General features: G+C 53.9%; 6 protein-coding genes across 6 annotated transcripts; 3 read left to right on the forward strand and 3 right to left on the reverse strand.

The window, feature by feature from the left end:
- Positions 1-662: 662 nt before the first annotated feature.
- Positions 663-824, forward strand: MYCGRDRAFT_40724 (uncharacterized protein; the record flags this gene model as incomplete). Its single annotated transcript, XM_003853044.1, has 1 exon — positions 663-824. A coding segment is annotated over one exon (162 nt), but the record flags the coding sequence as incomplete, so codon positions are not given.
- Positions 825-1986: 1162 nt separating this feature from the next.
- Positions 1987-2915, reverse strand: MYCGRDRAFT_92732 (uncharacterized protein; the record flags this gene model as incomplete). Its single annotated transcript, XM_003853272.1, has 2 exons — positions 1987-2738; positions 2843-2915. The coding sequence occupies 2 exons, from the start codon at positions 2913-2915 to the stop codon at positions 1987-1989; spliced, it is 825 nt and encodes a 274-aa protein (XP_003853320.1).
- Positions 2916-5425: 2510 nt separating this feature from the next.
- Positions 5426-8131, forward strand: GLS-A2 (glutaminase A L-glutamine amidohydrolase; the record flags this gene model as incomplete). Its single annotated transcript, XM_003853045.1, has 5 exons — positions 5426-6736; positions 6795-7195; positions 7269-7734; positions 7791-7970; positions 8058-8131. 5 exons carry the CDS (start codon positions 5431-5433, stop codon positions 8129-8131), a joined length of 2427 nt encoding a protein of 808 aa, XP_003853093.1.
- A 1712-nt stretch (positions 8132-9843) lies between these two features.
- On the forward strand, positions 9844-10401 carry MYCGRDRAFT_40414 (uncharacterized protein; the record flags this gene model as incomplete). Its single annotated transcript, XM_003853046.1, has 3 exons — positions 9844-9871; positions 9983-10122; positions 10228-10401. The coding sequence occupies 3 exons, from the start codon at positions 9844-9846 to the stop codon at positions 10399-10401; spliced, it is 342 nt and encodes a 113-aa protein (XP_003853094.1).
- Positions 10402-11825: 1424 nt separating this feature from the next.
- Positions 11826-13658, reverse strand: MYCGRDRAFT_41082 (uncharacterized protein; the record flags this gene model as incomplete). The annotated part of the gene is made up of 4 exons (XM_003853271.1): positions 11826-12080; positions 12138-12339; positions 12394-13346; positions 13437-13658. 4 exons carry the CDS (start codon positions 13656-13658, stop codon positions 11826-11828), a joined length of 1632 nt encoding a protein of 543 aa, XP_003853319.1.
- An 852-nt stretch (positions 13659-14510) lies between these two features.
- Positions 14511-16046, reverse strand: MYCGRDRAFT_71407 (putative galactosyltransferase; the record flags this gene model as incomplete). Its single annotated transcript, XM_003853270.1, has 2 exons — positions 14511-15379; positions 15454-16046. The coding sequence occupies 2 exons, from the start codon at positions 15968-15970 to the stop codon at positions 14511-14513; spliced, it is 1386 nt and encodes a 461-aa protein (XP_003853318.1).
- Positions 16047-16252: the final 206 nt, after the last annotated feature.

Genomic DNA, 16252 nt, shown 5'->3' on the forward strand with positions numbered 1-16252 from the left:
TAATCAACAACAGTCTCTCCTTCATCTCCATCTATCAACTATCAACCAAACAACCTTCCAATCCTAATATCAAAATGCATCCCTCTACCCTTCTCACTGTCCTCTCCGCCGCTGGCTTCGCCTTCGGTGCTGCTCTGCCCGGTGACGAGGCATACAAGGCTCCTGGCTACGGTGGCAACGGCGGCAACGCTGTCGGCTACCAGAGCGGCAACAAGAACTGGGACCACGGCGGCGACCACGAAATCGACCACAATGGCCCACAGGGCGAGGGCTGCAAGGACGGTAACTGCGACTGGAACCACGGTGGCAACGCGCCAGGCTACGGCAACACCGCTGGCAACGCGCCAGGCTATGGCAACACCGCTGGCAACACCTGGGGTGACGACAAGAACCACGACGAGGGCTGCACGGATGCTTACTGCAGCAACGGCTCCGGCGTCACGGGCAACGGTGGCGAGGTCACCGGCTACGGCGACAACCAGCACCCCCCGGGCTACAAGGGTGGATACGAGCACGGTGGCAGCGACAACGGAAACTGGGGCGCCGGCTGCGAGGATGGCCACTGCGATGCTGGCGGCAACTGGGGTGGCAACGGTGGTTACAACCACAACGGCAACGGTGGTAACGGCAACAACGGGGACAAATTCCAGTGCTCCGCGCCTCTCCAGAGCAGCCCACAGTGCTGCGCTGTCAACGTGCTCGGAGTCGCTTCCCTCCCCTGCACCGCACCCACTGTCGACCTGTACAGCCGCGAGGACTTCGCTCGCCACTGCGGACAGTCTGGTGCCACCGCTCAGTGCTGTGTCTTGCCTGCTGTAAGTTGACTATTCCCACAACATCAATACTTGTCTTCTCTAACATCGACGCCAGGCTGGTGCGGCTCTCGTCTGCGAGGAGGTCAAGGCCAACTAAGGCTGTCTCGCAACTCTTCAACTCCAAGACGTTCTCGGCCTTCGTGCGGCGGAGGCCAACGTTGCACTGGATCATGCCAACGAATAGGTTCATCGCATTGATATTCAGCAGAGTCATTTCTTGATTTAGGATATGCTTACGCAAAGGTTGTCATTAATGAATAGATATTGAGAACAACTTGTTGATTTTCACTTTTTCTGATCATCGTCAGTGATTGTCTCGAACGTCGTGCTCCAGTGCGGAAAAACTACACTAACCCAAAGGGGAGCTTGCGTTTTCAGGGTCCTCCGTCGATCCTCCGCCGATCCTTCTGCGAGTGGTGTTCTTTCCTCCGACCATACCTCGCCTTTTCTTTTCACCTTACTAACTGACTCCTCACTCGATCTCCTGGACACCATACGGCATAATTCCTGCTTTGTCGACTTACACTCGATGGAATGGCATGACTGTCACGCACAGACACGTCGCACCAGGCAAAATCACCTGACAAAACCATCTGAAACAATGAATGGCTCAGACGGATGTTTGGTGTCCATTTGGTCATCGTCATCTCGCTTCCGCTTCTATCTACAGACCAAGGATTACTGTTCTGGAATTTGGACCGCTAATTCGGACTGCTAATCTGGACTGCTTGCATCGTGTCTTTCTGTCGTCAGCTCGGCCTCACGCACCGCGCTGCTCGGAAGAGGGCAGTGCCGGTCGCCGGTGTCTTGAGAATCTCTATGGAGCATGAGCACGGCAGGTCGATACTTTGCGCAAGCCGGATCTCACGGCCATCGACTTGTCTCGTCTGAGAGATCCAGACGGCTGTCATGCAAGAAACGTCCAAGGCACCCTTCTCTTCGACCAACCATGACCCTGTTCCTGCCACCGAGCATCGCCGACAAGTCTGGACCTCTCGCACATGTGGAACATCATTGACTGACCCGGATCTTTCGGCCAGTCTTAACCTCCTCTTCGCATTTCCTTCTTGGCAAATACATCCGAGCTTCTATACGAGGATTTCTCGCTTGAAAGACTGCTCATTGAGGATCTTCATCGCTTGACGACGGCAAAATGAGCAACTTCGCCTCGTCAATGGACAACGTTGCCCTGCTGTAGTTGCTCATAGAATTGCTTGCACGGAGCCTCCAGGTACGATCCAGGATAGATGAAATTGATCAGCAGACTCCGGACCTCCTCCCACCGCCGGAGTTGCATCTCTTCCAGCAGTCCCATAATGACCTGGCCGAAGAAATGCACCGTCGACCCGCAGGTCACGCTGATGATGAAAATGGCCCACAGAGCCGCCTCGGGCGACTTCGGCTCGCGCAAGGCATTCTGGTCCAACGTCGTCACTTCCAACCACGCTGCTTGCAAGCCCCATGCGTACTTCTCATCCTCGGCGAATTTGGAGCCTTCCGTCTGTTGGCCTTGAACGATGGTCAGGCAAGCACAAGCTATTCGCAGATGTCCTTGTATTGGATGCGCCGGCGGCGATGTCGCATTCGGTAGGTAGGAAGCGGCTTCGGTCATTACAATGTCAAAGAGCAGCTGGTTCAAGCGATGGTCCACGCCCGGACTGCCAAAATCGAAGCAGGCCGTGCGTTGCAGCTGTTGAAGAAAAGTATCGGACAAGCGCACTCGCCTTTCCAAGGCCGCGAAACCCTTCGGTAATGCTGCAGGAAGTTTGTTCCCAATGAAGAGCCCGCCTGAACGCTCTGATCGGGGTTTCGTGTCCTCGTTGCCAGTGAGGGCGTTGCCGGCTTGCGCGATCGCATCACCGGCTGACTCCAGCGATGGCATCGCTGCGGAAGCTAAAGCGGCGCCGGCAGCAGCGAGCGAAGCTGCCGACAATTGCAACACATTCGTAATCCAATTAACGAGCGGTGTGAGAGCAGTTTCCTCAGAACGGTCACTGGTCAATGGTTGCGGAGGAGGCTGTGCGTACGGAAGATATGAGGATTGACTGCGTTGTCGTTGGTCCTGCTGATATTGCTGACGAGGATTCGCAGATAGCGCATCTGGATTCAAGCTGGGAGTAGATCTCGAGGCACCGTCTGCTGGCGTGTCTCGCTGGAATCTGTCCTCACGATTTCTGGCTCTGGTTTCTCTGGATTGCGCAGCACTTGCTCTCGCCGCCTGTGCTCGGACTATTCGACGACTGGCTTCCGAATGTCGCCCTCGCTCCGATACTATAACCAGAGGAGGGTTTCGGGTCGGTCGGTCAGAGCCTGGTTGGTTTTGCGACGCATCGCTGTCCGTTTCCTGACCAGATGGCATAGTTTGTGATTCATATGTCCGTCGCACGGGATCCAGGCCGACAACAATCCGTGGATTCCAGGCTCCTTTCTGCTCATACACGGACGACCACTCGTCAATGTTCAGTGAGAGATTTCTTTTGTGGCGGCAATGGACAGACAGGCTGATGTATCAGTGACTGCGCGAAATGGGACAGTGCTCGAATCTAGGTCGAGACGTGTCTGTGTGGCCGAGACGTGGCTGTGGTGGCGAGGGGGAGCCTTCTGCAGCATCGATCGATCGATTGATCGTAGGAGGGATCTGCAAGGAACAAGACGAATCGCTACAATGCAGAAGGGAAGCGGGTTGTATTTCCCTTCCCCGAACTCCCCAGGAGCAATCGGGTTCTTTGCTGAGAGCTTGAGAAGCCGGTGATGATGAACGATGCACAGACGGGTAATGTCGAATATGAGACAAACGTGTTTTACGATGGCTTCGAGCTAATCAATGGCAGACCCACGCCGACTGCAGCCGGGACCTTCAGTATGTGGCAGAGAGGCTTAATGACCTGGTCATTTATGACCATTCTTCGATAGGTCAAATCAGCAAAGCAGCGCCACAGGCCCGTCCGGGAAGGTCACCCAGAAAGTGACATGTCGCCTGCTTCTAGTGCTTTGCAGCACCGAAGCCTTTGACGCTTGAGGGTAATGCAGTAACAACATCACGCAACCATGACGCGGTGGAACTGCGGGGTCTGATGCCAGCATTTTCATCACTTCGGACAGCTTTGATACATGGCCGGCGCAGTTGAGTTTTTGCTCGCATGAAAAAGCGTTCCATTAGGAAACAAAGCGGAATCGTGTTGCTCGAAGCAAAGCTTTCTGGCTCTCTACTCCGGTCCGCTCGTTGCCCTCAATTGGCATGTGCATCACGCTACCGGAGCTGAGGTCCGCGTCCGACAATAATGTGTGATTGGCACTGGTACCCCAACTGCCAGAATGCACGGCACCGAGGTTGTCATGACGTGGAGAGTAACCGCTCCCTTAAGGTCACTTTGCCAGCAGTCCTACGAGAGGCAGGTAGGTCTCGAAACGTTCCAAAGACCGTTCTATATCGCAAAGAATACCCTTCGTCATGATGGAGATCGATCCCGCGTAACTGCATACGCGGTGGATTCCCGGTACCGAGTCCGGGCACTCGTGATGATCAGCGAGTGCAGACGAGGTTGTTTCACAACACGAAGGTGACAGCAGAACGTACAGTTGCACATGCTGATATCGGCAACCGCATTACCCAGCATTCCGAATTGCTACCTTTGATTTCAGCTCACAATCGGCACAGTCCGACTCTTCGTTTAGATTCCATTCTGCCTATGATTGCAACTCTGCCTGCCGGTTTGCATCATTGTTCAGTATGTGGCACGGCTCATTTACGATATGTCTTGGCAACCTCGCATTTCGCCGCCAGGCCGAAGCCATCGAGTCAACGGCCTTGCTTGCTATTCGACACCTCGGAGTTGTCGCCGCCACGGGCCATCTTTCTGCATCTAGCTCCATGCCGACTTCTCGCTGCGATGCCGCGATCGAGCACGACTTTTGTCGTGCTCGATCTTGGACATTCCGTTACGATCGATTGCATCGCTTTTCGCTCGTCGGTAATCGCAGGAATGTACTGAAGCACGGCAAAACTGTGAGCACTGCCCGAAAGCGATTGTGGGTTCGCAAAAACGGAGGTGTACTCCGCCACGAGTTTGGCGTCGAGTGAGCCGATGTGCTGACTCTTGCTCGATCGCGACGACTTTGAGGTGCTGTACAAAAGGCTCCCATCTTATGTTCCGCTCTCGCACAAAGTCCATATCTGCGCGCTCTTCTTGGTCGTGCTGGCTCGCTAGAGTGCACACACATGTCGCCTCCCATTGCATGTGGATTGCGAAAAGCGCATGACGTATGTCGACGATGAAGCTCTGCAGCGTTGATAGTACTACCTCCTAGTTGCTCGTGTACGCATTCATGATCTCCAAGAACTTTCAGTCGATCTAGCAGGCGATCACATCACATCACCAGACCCGAACGCAAGGATCATGGCCTACTATACCCTGTTCCCCTCCCGCCCTTCCGGTCCCAAGGCGGGGGATTGAAACGACCCCAGGTTTGAGATGGTGTCGTGGGGAAGGAAGGGAAGCTCCTACACAGCTGTGCTGATCCAAGCGGTATACACACCATCTTCATCGACAACGTTTCTTCTATGAACAGCATTTCTTAAACTAAGCATACTGTCGTGCCAACCGTCCCGCCCGGTATGTACGCAGTCATAGCAGCCCTGGCGGCGAGCCTGCTGGTCGGCTCTGCCACCGCCTCGACCCTCGCACCTCCCGTCTTACCTCTGATCGTTCGCAATCCATATCTCTCCACTTGGCTGGCCAATGCGAGAGATGAACCATGGACCGAATGGCCCATGTTCTACACCGGAAGCTCTCTAGGTCTGTCCGTGCTGGCCTCATCGCCTGATAGCTCGACTGTATATCCGCTCCTCGGACGAGCTCACGACTCGCTGGACGAGAAGAGCTCGCACTATACCATCGCCTATCCGAAGTACTTGGGTGCTCAGTACGATGCCTCCACCACCAATCTGACGTACAGCATTTCCTCTGGCACATCGGGCAACGGCAGCGTCCAGGTCGTGCTGTCTTTCCTCTCGCCGATCACTCCGACTTCCACTCTTCGCCAGTCTATCCCCGCGAGCTACCTGTCAATTCATGTTCAAGGAAGCCTGGACATCAACTTGTACGTCGATGTCAATGGCCAGTGGGTCAGCGGTGATCGAGGTTCCAACATCGAGTGGAGACTACACGAAAGGGAAGAGAAGGAGAATGCAAGGCTCAAGACATGGAGAGTCAAGAGGAGGGACGAAGTGCTCTTCACGGAGATTGGAGATCAAGCGGAATGGGGCACACTACACTTCACTGGGCCTGCCAGCGCTCATCACGAATGTGGCACGTCTGCACGACTCCGACACGGATTCGCGAGAAATGGAACGCTGAAGAATGCGGTGGACGACCACTTCCGCTCGATCATGGACGAGGAACCTGTCTTTGCTTTCAGCAAGTCGTTCAAGTTGACCTCGGACAGTCGCAATGACAAGGAAGACAGCGTGCTGTTCACCATCTCCCACATTCAGGACCCGGTCACTCAGTTTGCGTCCGCGAGAGGGCTGACCTTGATGAAACCGCTTTGGACATCGTACTTCAGTTCAGACGAGGCGCTCATCAGCTTTCACTACGAGGACTACAACCATGCGCGAAGCCTGGCCGAGGACTATTCTGCACGCGTGGCAAAGGATGCGTACGCCAGTGGTAGTGACAGCTATAGAGACATTGTCCAGCTGAGCGCCAGACAAGTCTTGGGTGCTACGTCGTTCAGCGGAACTCCAGACAACCCTGTCTTGTTCCTCAAGGAGATCAGTTCCAACGGCAACTGTCAGACTGTCGATGTGATCTTCCCTGCATTCCCATTCTTCTTGTACACTAATCCAAGGTGGCTGGCATACCTGCTAGAGCCACTCTTGGAGCACATGTTGAGCGGGCAGTATCCCAATGACTATACGAGTAGGTCACTATTCAGTTGCATGGCGGAAGACATGAGGCGATTACTGACGATGGCTAGTGCACGATCTTGGAACACATTTCCCGAACATGACGGGCCATGCAGATGGCAACGATGAATACATGCCTGTTGAGGAGTGTGGCGACATGCTCATCATGGGACTTGCGCTCGTCAACAGTCTCTCCTACGATTCTGAGGATGAAGCACAGTCTCCGTGGAGTGCACTTGGTATGCCCGTGGATGCCGCCGCGATCGAGTCGTTGGCGGAAGGAGCTACGCCGTTCTCGCTGCCGAGTATTCCGGCCACTCGCGATGGCATCTTCGGTCTTGACGATCAGTGGGGAGGAGCGACGGCTTCACACCAAGCGAAGAAGTGGCTGACAAGGAGCTATCCTCTATGGAAACAATGGACTGGCTATCTGGTCGACTACTCACTCTATCCGAGCAATCAGCTCTGCACGGTGCGTGGTGCCAGTTTTGAAGCACTTTTACCCCGAAGATATGAGATCTGAGCTAATACGTATACTTTGCTAGGACGACTTTGCGGGTTGGCTACCACTGATGACAAACTTGGCCCTCAAGGGTATCGTTGGCATCAAAGCAATGAGCGAGCTTGCCGAAGTCCTCGGCGAGTCCAAGGATGCCAAGTACTACCGCAACATCAGCGAAACCTACATCAAAGAGTGGGAGGTCCAAGGCATGAGCCGTGATGGAGGACGAGCCAAACTCGCCTACGACTGGTACGGCAGCTGGACTACGCTTTACTCCCTTTACGCCGATGCGATTCTCTGCTTCCACCCATCACTCAATGCTACGCCTGCCGCTCTGGAGGTTCACGGCCGCCAAGGTTCTCAGGAACCGTTGATTTCTGGTGGTCACAAGGATAAGGATAAGGAGAACTTCATCCCGAATCACATCTACACTGCACAGTCTCGCTGGTACGAGACAGTCATGCAGAAGTATGGCTTGCCTCTTGATTCAAGGCACTTGTATACTAAAAGTTGCTATCCCTGTTCCTCCGGTACTGACAAAGACATCGCTGACTCTTCTATCTAGGCGACTGGGAGTTCCAAGCAGCTGCGGTGGCCGGCAAGAAGACACGTTCTCAAATCCTCAATCGGGTGGCGAAGTGGTTGAACGAGACGGAGGTTGATCGTCCGTTCACGGATTTGTACAAGACTGAAGGCGATGGAGGTTTTCCCGGGCCGAATTTTTTCGCTCGTCCGGTTATTGGAAGTGAGTAATTTCAAGGGCAGGAAGCCGTAACAGCATCTCCTGCTCCTACATCGCGATGCCAAATACTTTGCTAATCTCCTCCGCCAGGTCATTTCGCTTTCCTGACACTTGAGAGGGCTTGCAACGGGAAAGCGAGTGCTGCTTTCGATTACGAAGAGTAGGGAAATCGCGGTGAGGGTCACTTTGAATTGGCGTGAATGGAAGTCTTCGATTCTTGACAGCCGAAACAACTACGTACAAGACCATAACTTCACACTCTCGATCCAAAGCCATTGGCTCCAGATTCAACAGTTTGGCGCAAACGCAAAGGCGCAGTCAATTCCGATCTCACTTGCGATCTTCCATCCCTCCTCCTCCCAAGACAACTCGCCGCAATTGGCTGGAACCTCATGAGTTGTCCTTGAACGAAGCCGAGAATATCTCAAGCGCAAATGGCGCCCTTGCTTGTGAACGTGCATGGGTTGGCATCCTTTGAAACGAAGACCTAAGGTCAGCAGGTGTCTGAAACGTTCACATGTTGGAGGGCTTCGAGACATGCTCTGCGCCTTCCATACTCGGTCCTCACATGGGGGCACTTGGAGTTCTGCGGGAAATGTAAAGGTCAGTGATCCAGACTTCACGACATGGCCGAGAATGGTGTGACGTACGCTGCGACAGTCTTGACCGTTTGGGCCGTCACGGCACTGCCCGTATTTCCCGGTCGTCGGGACGCAGAACTGGAGATTGTCAAACGAGGCATCGTTGCAAGAACTAGATGAAGAGAACTCACGCCGGTCTCTGCGAAGGCGACGGAGATCAAGCCAGCGAGGATCACGGAGAGCTGGAAGATCTGCATTCTTGTGGTTGTTTATCGGTTGAATGAGTGCTTGGAGAGAGTGTCTTTGTCGGTTGTGTGTATCTGTCCGCGGGTATGGAAGAGAAGGAGGAGAAGGAGGAGAAGGAGGAGAAGGAGGAGAAGGAGGAGAAGGAGGAGAAGGAGGAGAAGGAGGAGAAGGAGGAGAAGGAGGAGAAGGAGGAGAAGGAGGAGAAGGAGGAGAAGGAGGAGAAGGAGGAGAAGGAGGAGAAGGAGGAGAAGAAGGAGAAGGAGGCATAAGACACATCACAGCGTCGAGCACCCTCGGAATCGGGCGGATGTGTGTGTAAAGGAAGCTACTTCACCTCACGATGAATCATGATCGGCGTGCGTGAGCTTGCCTCACTCCCTGTGAGGCAGGGCTCTTCCTTGTCGCGATTGACGAGGCCAAATGTGCATCAGCAAAACGACGGTGACTCTCGAGAAGGTAAACATTTGGCATTAAGTACTCGGCGCTGTCGTAAGTGACTAAACTTGTGCTTCTCCGAATTACCCTCTGTCGGCGGACGACAGACTCCCTATGGAAGACGCGTCTGTCCATCCCGCAAGACAGGAGCAAGGGCCCATGGTCCGAATGCTGTCGAAGGGAGCTCGCCAAAGATCACAGGCTTCTTTACGAGCAAACCAATCTCAGCGGAGATGTAGGGTATTCTGACCTTTCGAAGCTGGACTGGAATCTACTCCGATTATCGTTGTGTCACACGCCGTCTCATTGCGCGGAGGCAGACCGGGATGAGGCAGGCCACGAAGAAAGGCGCGAGGACGGTCAGGCGATCGTCGCGGTCGCCTTGATTTGACTCAATGTCTGACAGTTTGCTTCTCCCAGGGCGGTGTAGAAAGTGAATGAGTTCAGTTCTGATGATCCAAGTGAGGTGGTGAAAGGTGCCGTCCACCTCACAGGTTCCAGCTTCCCTTGTTCATCGGGCGCTGAGTCAGCAGTTTCACCAGTCGTGCGAACGTCGTTCCTCCGCCATTGAAGCTCCGACATCCTCGCAACCACTCCGCGCCAGCTCTTCAATCATGTCGTCTGGATACGGTCTGACTGGAGGTACGTCGGACCATGTGTTTAGCTCTCACGCGCTCCGCTCGTGCTCCAAACAGTCCCTACGCAACCCCGAAGCGACCGCTTGCTAACATCGGCTCTTCTTCCCTCTCACAGGACCTTCGCGCTGCTTCCCTTACTGGCAAGAAGTCCTCGCCTGCTATGTCGTGAACACATCCGCCGAAGACGACTCTGGCAAAGCCAAGTGCCAGCCTCCACTTCAGGATTACTACGAGTGCTTGCACCACCGCAAAGAGGTAGGCCAATTTCCCTAGGAGACACGGAGAAGAGAAGGAAGAAGAGAAGAGATCGGAACCGGAGGATACGTATACAGGAGCCCATGCTAATACAAGAGGCGCCAGGCATCCAAAATCATCGCCCTACAAGCCGCGTACCGAAAACGCGAAGCCGCAACACCGAGAGACAACGCGCCGAGCGCCGGCGAGATCAGGAGTTTGGGACTATTGGAAGCAAGTGATGCGGAGAAGCAAGTGACGCCGGCGAAGCTATTGGCGACGAAGGGAGCGAAGGCATGAGGAGGCGGAGATCGGGAGCTGAGAGCTGTAGATATATCACGGAATGGGAAGGATGAAGTCATGTCACCAATGCTCGATGAGATGCCTTGGACGGGAAGCTTGAGGATGTGGATGATACGGCGAGTATGTCTGGTCAGCCGGAGGCCACATGATAATACAATCATGCGATGTCTATCAACCTCCCATGCTCGCCCTTCACGAATGAAGCCCAGCGCCCGATTCTCCCAGCGCTCTTGTCCTGCACAATCTCGAGCACACTAGCCATCTCTACGGGCCGTCGCTGTCCCATCGCACCTTCCTCCAACGCACCAGCCGTCCGCCTCGGCTGCTGATGAAGGTACATATGCAGGTCTACCAAATATCCCAGCCCAAGACCCAGCACTGGACGAATGGTGCACGACTTGAAGATGCTGAGCGTCTCTTCATCGGTATTGGACTTCGTCATTGCGGTGCTGAGAACCACTGTGCACAAGTCGTGTGTTCGTGTCAAGTGGCCTAGCGATCGCATCAGTGCTGTGAGTAGTGCTTGGCCTTGCGGATAGTTGCTCTTGATGATGGGAGCTGTGACATGGGTGATATTGTCGATGATGAGCAGTCGAGCAGGCGGCCGGAGGTCAGCAGGCTTCTGTTCCGATTCTGCTTCCCGCGCTTTACACTCTCGATCGGATCCTTCCAACATCTCATCCTCTTCGTCTTCGCTGTCTGCAATCGTGGCTTTAGGTGGCCTTGATGCATCATCTTCTCCATCGGGAGGCACAGGCTTCGCCTCCAGCGTATCTCGCACTTCATCAACAGCTTCCGTCAAGCCGACAAAGTCGAACACCTTGCTGATCTTCAGTCGGTCCAGCACTTTCAGCGCTTCTTGCTTATCCTTCAGTAGGACCTCGATTTGCTGAAACAGACCCCGCACATCGAACGAGAGCGTGCCATCTATCACCGTCGCGGCGGCGTTCGGATCGCCCGTCAGATGTGACATGAGCAATTCTTGGACGATGTCTTTGGATCCATGGCCGGGCTCGGAAGTGATGCATGATATTGAGCCGAAGTCGAAGCCTCCGTCGAGTGCATCGTTGATGGTTTTGACGCATGTAGCTAATTTTCGTCTTTTGCGTGACGGTTCTGTTTGTGATTCCTTTGCAAATGTTTCTTTGTGTGCTAGCCAAATGCTTGATGCGAGGATTGGAGCTGCCGGAGTTGCCATGCTGATGATGTGATGGCTGCAGGTTGAGGTTGGACGGGAACATGTCGTGAAGTTTGGCTTTCTTGCTCCTGCCTGTTTGAGACAGAACATCACGACAAGCACTTCGAACGGATGACAACATGGCAGAGATGTACAGAGGCTCTTCATCTCAACGAATGAGTACGATAAATTCAGCGTGATGGCATTAGCTATACTACATTAAAGACCTGCGAATATTCGATCATCAACCTTTGAATGCCTTGTTAGTCTCGGCCTCGAATGCTTTTTCGCTATGTTGCACACCAAGATTGTCTTTGTACTGTGCAATAATGCTCTCGTCCACAGTCTCGTCGAACACGTCGACCTCCGTGGTAGCAAAATTCCTCGCGCTGACGCCGCGCTCGAACAGAAGATCCAGCTCGGCAAAGGTACGGCCTCGTGGTTCGGGGATTCTTATGTATGTGTACAAAATGCAGAGCGCGCAGCTGCCGGCCCAGAACTGGAATGAGGTGTTAGTGAGGCTATCAGCAGAAGATGTAGTTGGCGGAGCACTTACGAGGCCAGCATAGTTACCCCAATCCCAAGCGCTTGGGTTGACCATGTAAGGAGTGAGGACAGAAGCGATAATTCCGACCACGATGTAAAGGGCTCGTCCGAGCACAACGGTCTTGATCTGGAGACGACGGGTCGAGATTTCAGCGACGAGTGAATAGCAGACCGTGCCCACAGTGAGCTGGTACACAGCTGCCCACACGATCCTGCGAAAATTGTCAGTATGAATTCAATGCAGCACAGCAGAAGTCAAGACGTACATCATACTACCAGTGGCCAGACCGGCAGCTTCACGCTGCGAATCTGGAGCCAAGCCCAGCAGTCCCATGATGAGCAACATGGTGAAGAGTCCACAAAGACCGTACAGGTACAGGCTTCGACGTCCAATGCCTCGCGACATGAGGAACCACGAGCCGATCACACCGACGACGTTGATACCATATTGTCCCATGGCGAAGTTGTAAGAGTTCGTCTCGCTCACGCCGGAGTTGGTCAGGAAATAAGTGCTGTAGTTGGAGAAAGAGTTGCCGGCCAAGTTTTGAATCGCCCACGCCATGCAGACGATCTCAGTCCGGCGGAGATCGGTCCCCTTGAAACAGTCCCAGTACGAGGCTCCGCTGGTAATCTTCTTCTCGAGTGCAGTCGTGTGGGTCATCATAGCGACCGTCTCGTCGGCATCGAAATCGGTTTCGCGGTTCAGACTAGTCAGGCGGATGAGAGACTTCTTCGCCTCCACGAGCTTGCCCTTTCGGACCAGCCACCACGGGCTCTCCGGAGCGAAGAAGACACCAATCATCAAAGGGACGGGCCACATCCATTGGAGAGCGTACGGAATGCGATAAGCCCATTGATCGTTGCGGTTAACCATTGCTCGGATGACTCCAATCGCGATGAGCTGGCCGTAGCCCCAGCAAGCGTTGATGTAAGTGGTGAGATATCCTCGCAGCGCGACCGGGCACACCTCGGATGCGTACGTGATGCAAAGAGTCTGGAACACTCCCCATGGAATACCGCAGAGAATCTCGGCGACCAAAAGTTGCTCAACGGTATTGGCTGTGAAGAAAATGGCAGTGAAAGCGATGATCATCGCCAGACACGAGATGACCGTCCATCTGTAGCCGAAGCGTTCGCTGACGAAACCATTGAGCAGCAGACCGATGATCTCGCCGCAGTTGGCACCATTGCTGAGTCCTGATTGCCATGGAGCAGGGACCTGAATAAATGTTAGTCGACTACGAATCATTGCCCGTAAACCTCGTCTTCGGCGGCTCCGTTCGTTCGCAATGGATTTCACATCACTCACCTCGAATTTGCCAGGCGAAATCTCCTCACCAAACTTTCTCTTGAATGAATCGAATGCGTAAAAGTTGTTGATGAGCGCAACATCGTACCCTTCCATGGCGATGCAGGTCGAGATAATAACGGACCACATGATCGCCTTTGGATACAGCTTGATGCCCTGGATCAGAGACATGCTGTGCTCATTGTCGGACGCCTTCTTGGCATCGATCACAGTCTGCTTCATGGAGTCGGTCTGCTTCAATTGCTCATCCGCGGTGAAATGGAGTGGATCGCCATGCTTCTCGTTGTGGTGCTCCTGCACCGGCGTGGTCACGTTGTGGTCAGCCATGGTCGCCTTGAGGAAACGTCAGAGAGTGCGCGCGAGCGTTGAGGGTGAGAAGAGGGAGATGAGGAAGAGGAGGCGACATGCAGAATCTTTATGTCCATGGCTTTCGGTCCATTTCCCTCGACCTGGTCGGCGGTCGCGTGGCTAACAACGGTGCGGAGTGTGGTTCCATTCGCCGACATGGTTTCTTTCCTCCGTGACGCAGATGGTGATTGGGTGAATGAATGCACTAGGATCAACCCCGCACCGAATCTCCGCATTGCCCCACAAACTCTTGCCGGCAGCAAAAAGCAGCACAACCACATAAACAGGCCTTAGTATCGCTCGATTGGCTCCAGATCTCCCGTTAATCACCGTCTCCTCTACGGCTTTCCTTTTCGAGGACATCGAGCAGGTCGCAAAGGCCGAACATTTCTCCGATCTGCCCCTGGACTTGGAACTGATGCAGCTTGGCCGGAAAAACGCGGCGCCGAGGCACGGGCCATGCAAGTGAGTGTCGACGGTCAGATCATGCGACCACATGGCAACCACGACACGGCAAGGATCAGACGAATGGCGTTCATTGCATGTGCGTCTGTGCTAGAGCAGTGGATTGCGTATCGCGGAGATCGTGCCTTCGAGAATTTGCTGTAAACTTCTTCCTTTCCGTTCTCTCATCTATAGCCTCATATGTTGAGGCGGGAAATATGCAATACATAGATATGCAATGTACAAACCCAACGCCAGTCCTGCCTTGATCAAGTCTACCCCTCAAGACACTGACCATCCTTCCTGGCCGTGGCACTTGTCTTTGTGATAAACCCACTCCTGAATCCTCTCCGTGAGCCACCAAGCTTCCGTGCCTGTTTGCGCCGACCCAATCCGCACTTTATTGCCAATTGAGCAGCCAGCGGGACCAACGGCGTATTGCTTACAGTCGTCCTTAGCCAGACACGCATTCCGACAATTCTCCACTGAGGTGTCCTCAGATACGAGCTGTTCAGCAGTGTTGTTCCAATCCTTCCGTGCCTCGGCGATGGCTGGCTGTACAAACAGCTTGAAGACATCTCGATGATGCAGCACGGCCATAGGAGGCTCCCTCCAGGCCGTAAGTGTTGACTCTTTCTCGGAAGCCTCAATCAAGGCGTGCTGAATGAACGTCTGTTCGAACTTCCAAAATTCCCGCACTTCATCCGGCGTGAAATGGTGGTATGATAAAGCAGGGCGACACCAAAGTTTTCCATTATGATCATTCCCCCCATCCCAGTCCATCTGATCGTAGAAGTTGCCACCCTGAATCATCGGGAACGTGGCAGTAACGCGCGCACCGGCCTCATCCAACAATTTTCCAAGCACAGCGTCTCCGGCCCAATGGCCGGCAAGGATATCGTTCCATCGCTGTGTTTCCTTGTTGTAGGACTCGGCTGCTTTCTCCAGAGCCGGCTTTGAGATGACGAAGCTGGACCCGCCGTGACCAAACATGTCATCGCCGATCATGACCTCGCTGCCAAAGTATGAGGCCTTTCCGGAGTCTAGTGTGGGCAGCCATTGCAATAATGAAGACCAGACCAGGTATGTATCCGGTTCTACAAACACGTACCACTTGAAGTCGGGATACATATGTAAGGTTTCATTAGCCACTGCGAGAAGACTGGTCAGCTTCCGTTTCCACACAGAACATGTTGTTGCCAAGATGTGTTGGTGATGGACTCACTTGGTAGAAATTTCCACTTATCCAAGCGCCAGCCTGCATTGTCATTCTTGCCCACAGGTCCGCTTTCGGCTGACACCGCTCCAGAGAGTTCAGACTCATTCAGTCCTTCGCGACCGACCTCACGAATATGTCGATAGATCTCGAAATCTTGATTCGTGTCCTTGATCTCGGGGTTCACATTGGACAGAACATCGTGAACTGGATATCCCAGAAACGTTTCGTTGTAGTCCGAGAAGATCACCAGGTTCTTGAAGCACTTGAATGTTGTTTCAATATGAGCGGGCAATTTGTCTTTGATTTCCGTGGCGCCGGTTCGCATCACGACGAGGATGTCCTCGGCTCCTGGTAGTAACTGGCATGGAGGATTTTGAGGAAGCTCCACGGGAGTCGAAAATGTCTCCAAGTCAAAAGGCACAGCGCTTGGTCCGAATCCATACAGAGCGAGCAGAAGGAAGGATGTGACTCCCGCGATAATCAAGAGCTTCGCCGTCCCCGGCGACGGAGTCACTAGGATCATTGTGAGGCAGGTTTCGAGGTCGTCATCGATGTCGCCAGGTCGGGGAGGTGATGTCCGAGAAGAAGGGAAGGCAGTCGCGCAGAGGATTTGGTATTATTAGACATTGAAAGTAAAGGCCAGCATTCTCAATTTCTCGCCGGCGCTGCGCGTCAGCCATTGAAGACATTGCCTGCCGATGGCACGGTCGCGGTCTAACGCAAAAGGAGAGTTAACAAGGATACGAATCTGACCCGCAGCATGCGCGGCCCGAAGGACCTGAAGAATCGCGTCTTCAGCTGTCCA

Source organism: Zymoseptoria tritici, chromosome 4, assembly GCF_000219625.1.
Source record: "Zymoseptoria tritici IPO323 chromosome 4, whole genome shotgun sequence".
Lineage (NCBI taxonomy): Eukaryota > Fungi > Ascomycota > Dothideomycetes > Mycosphaerellales > Mycosphaerellaceae > Zymoseptoria > Zymoseptoria tritici.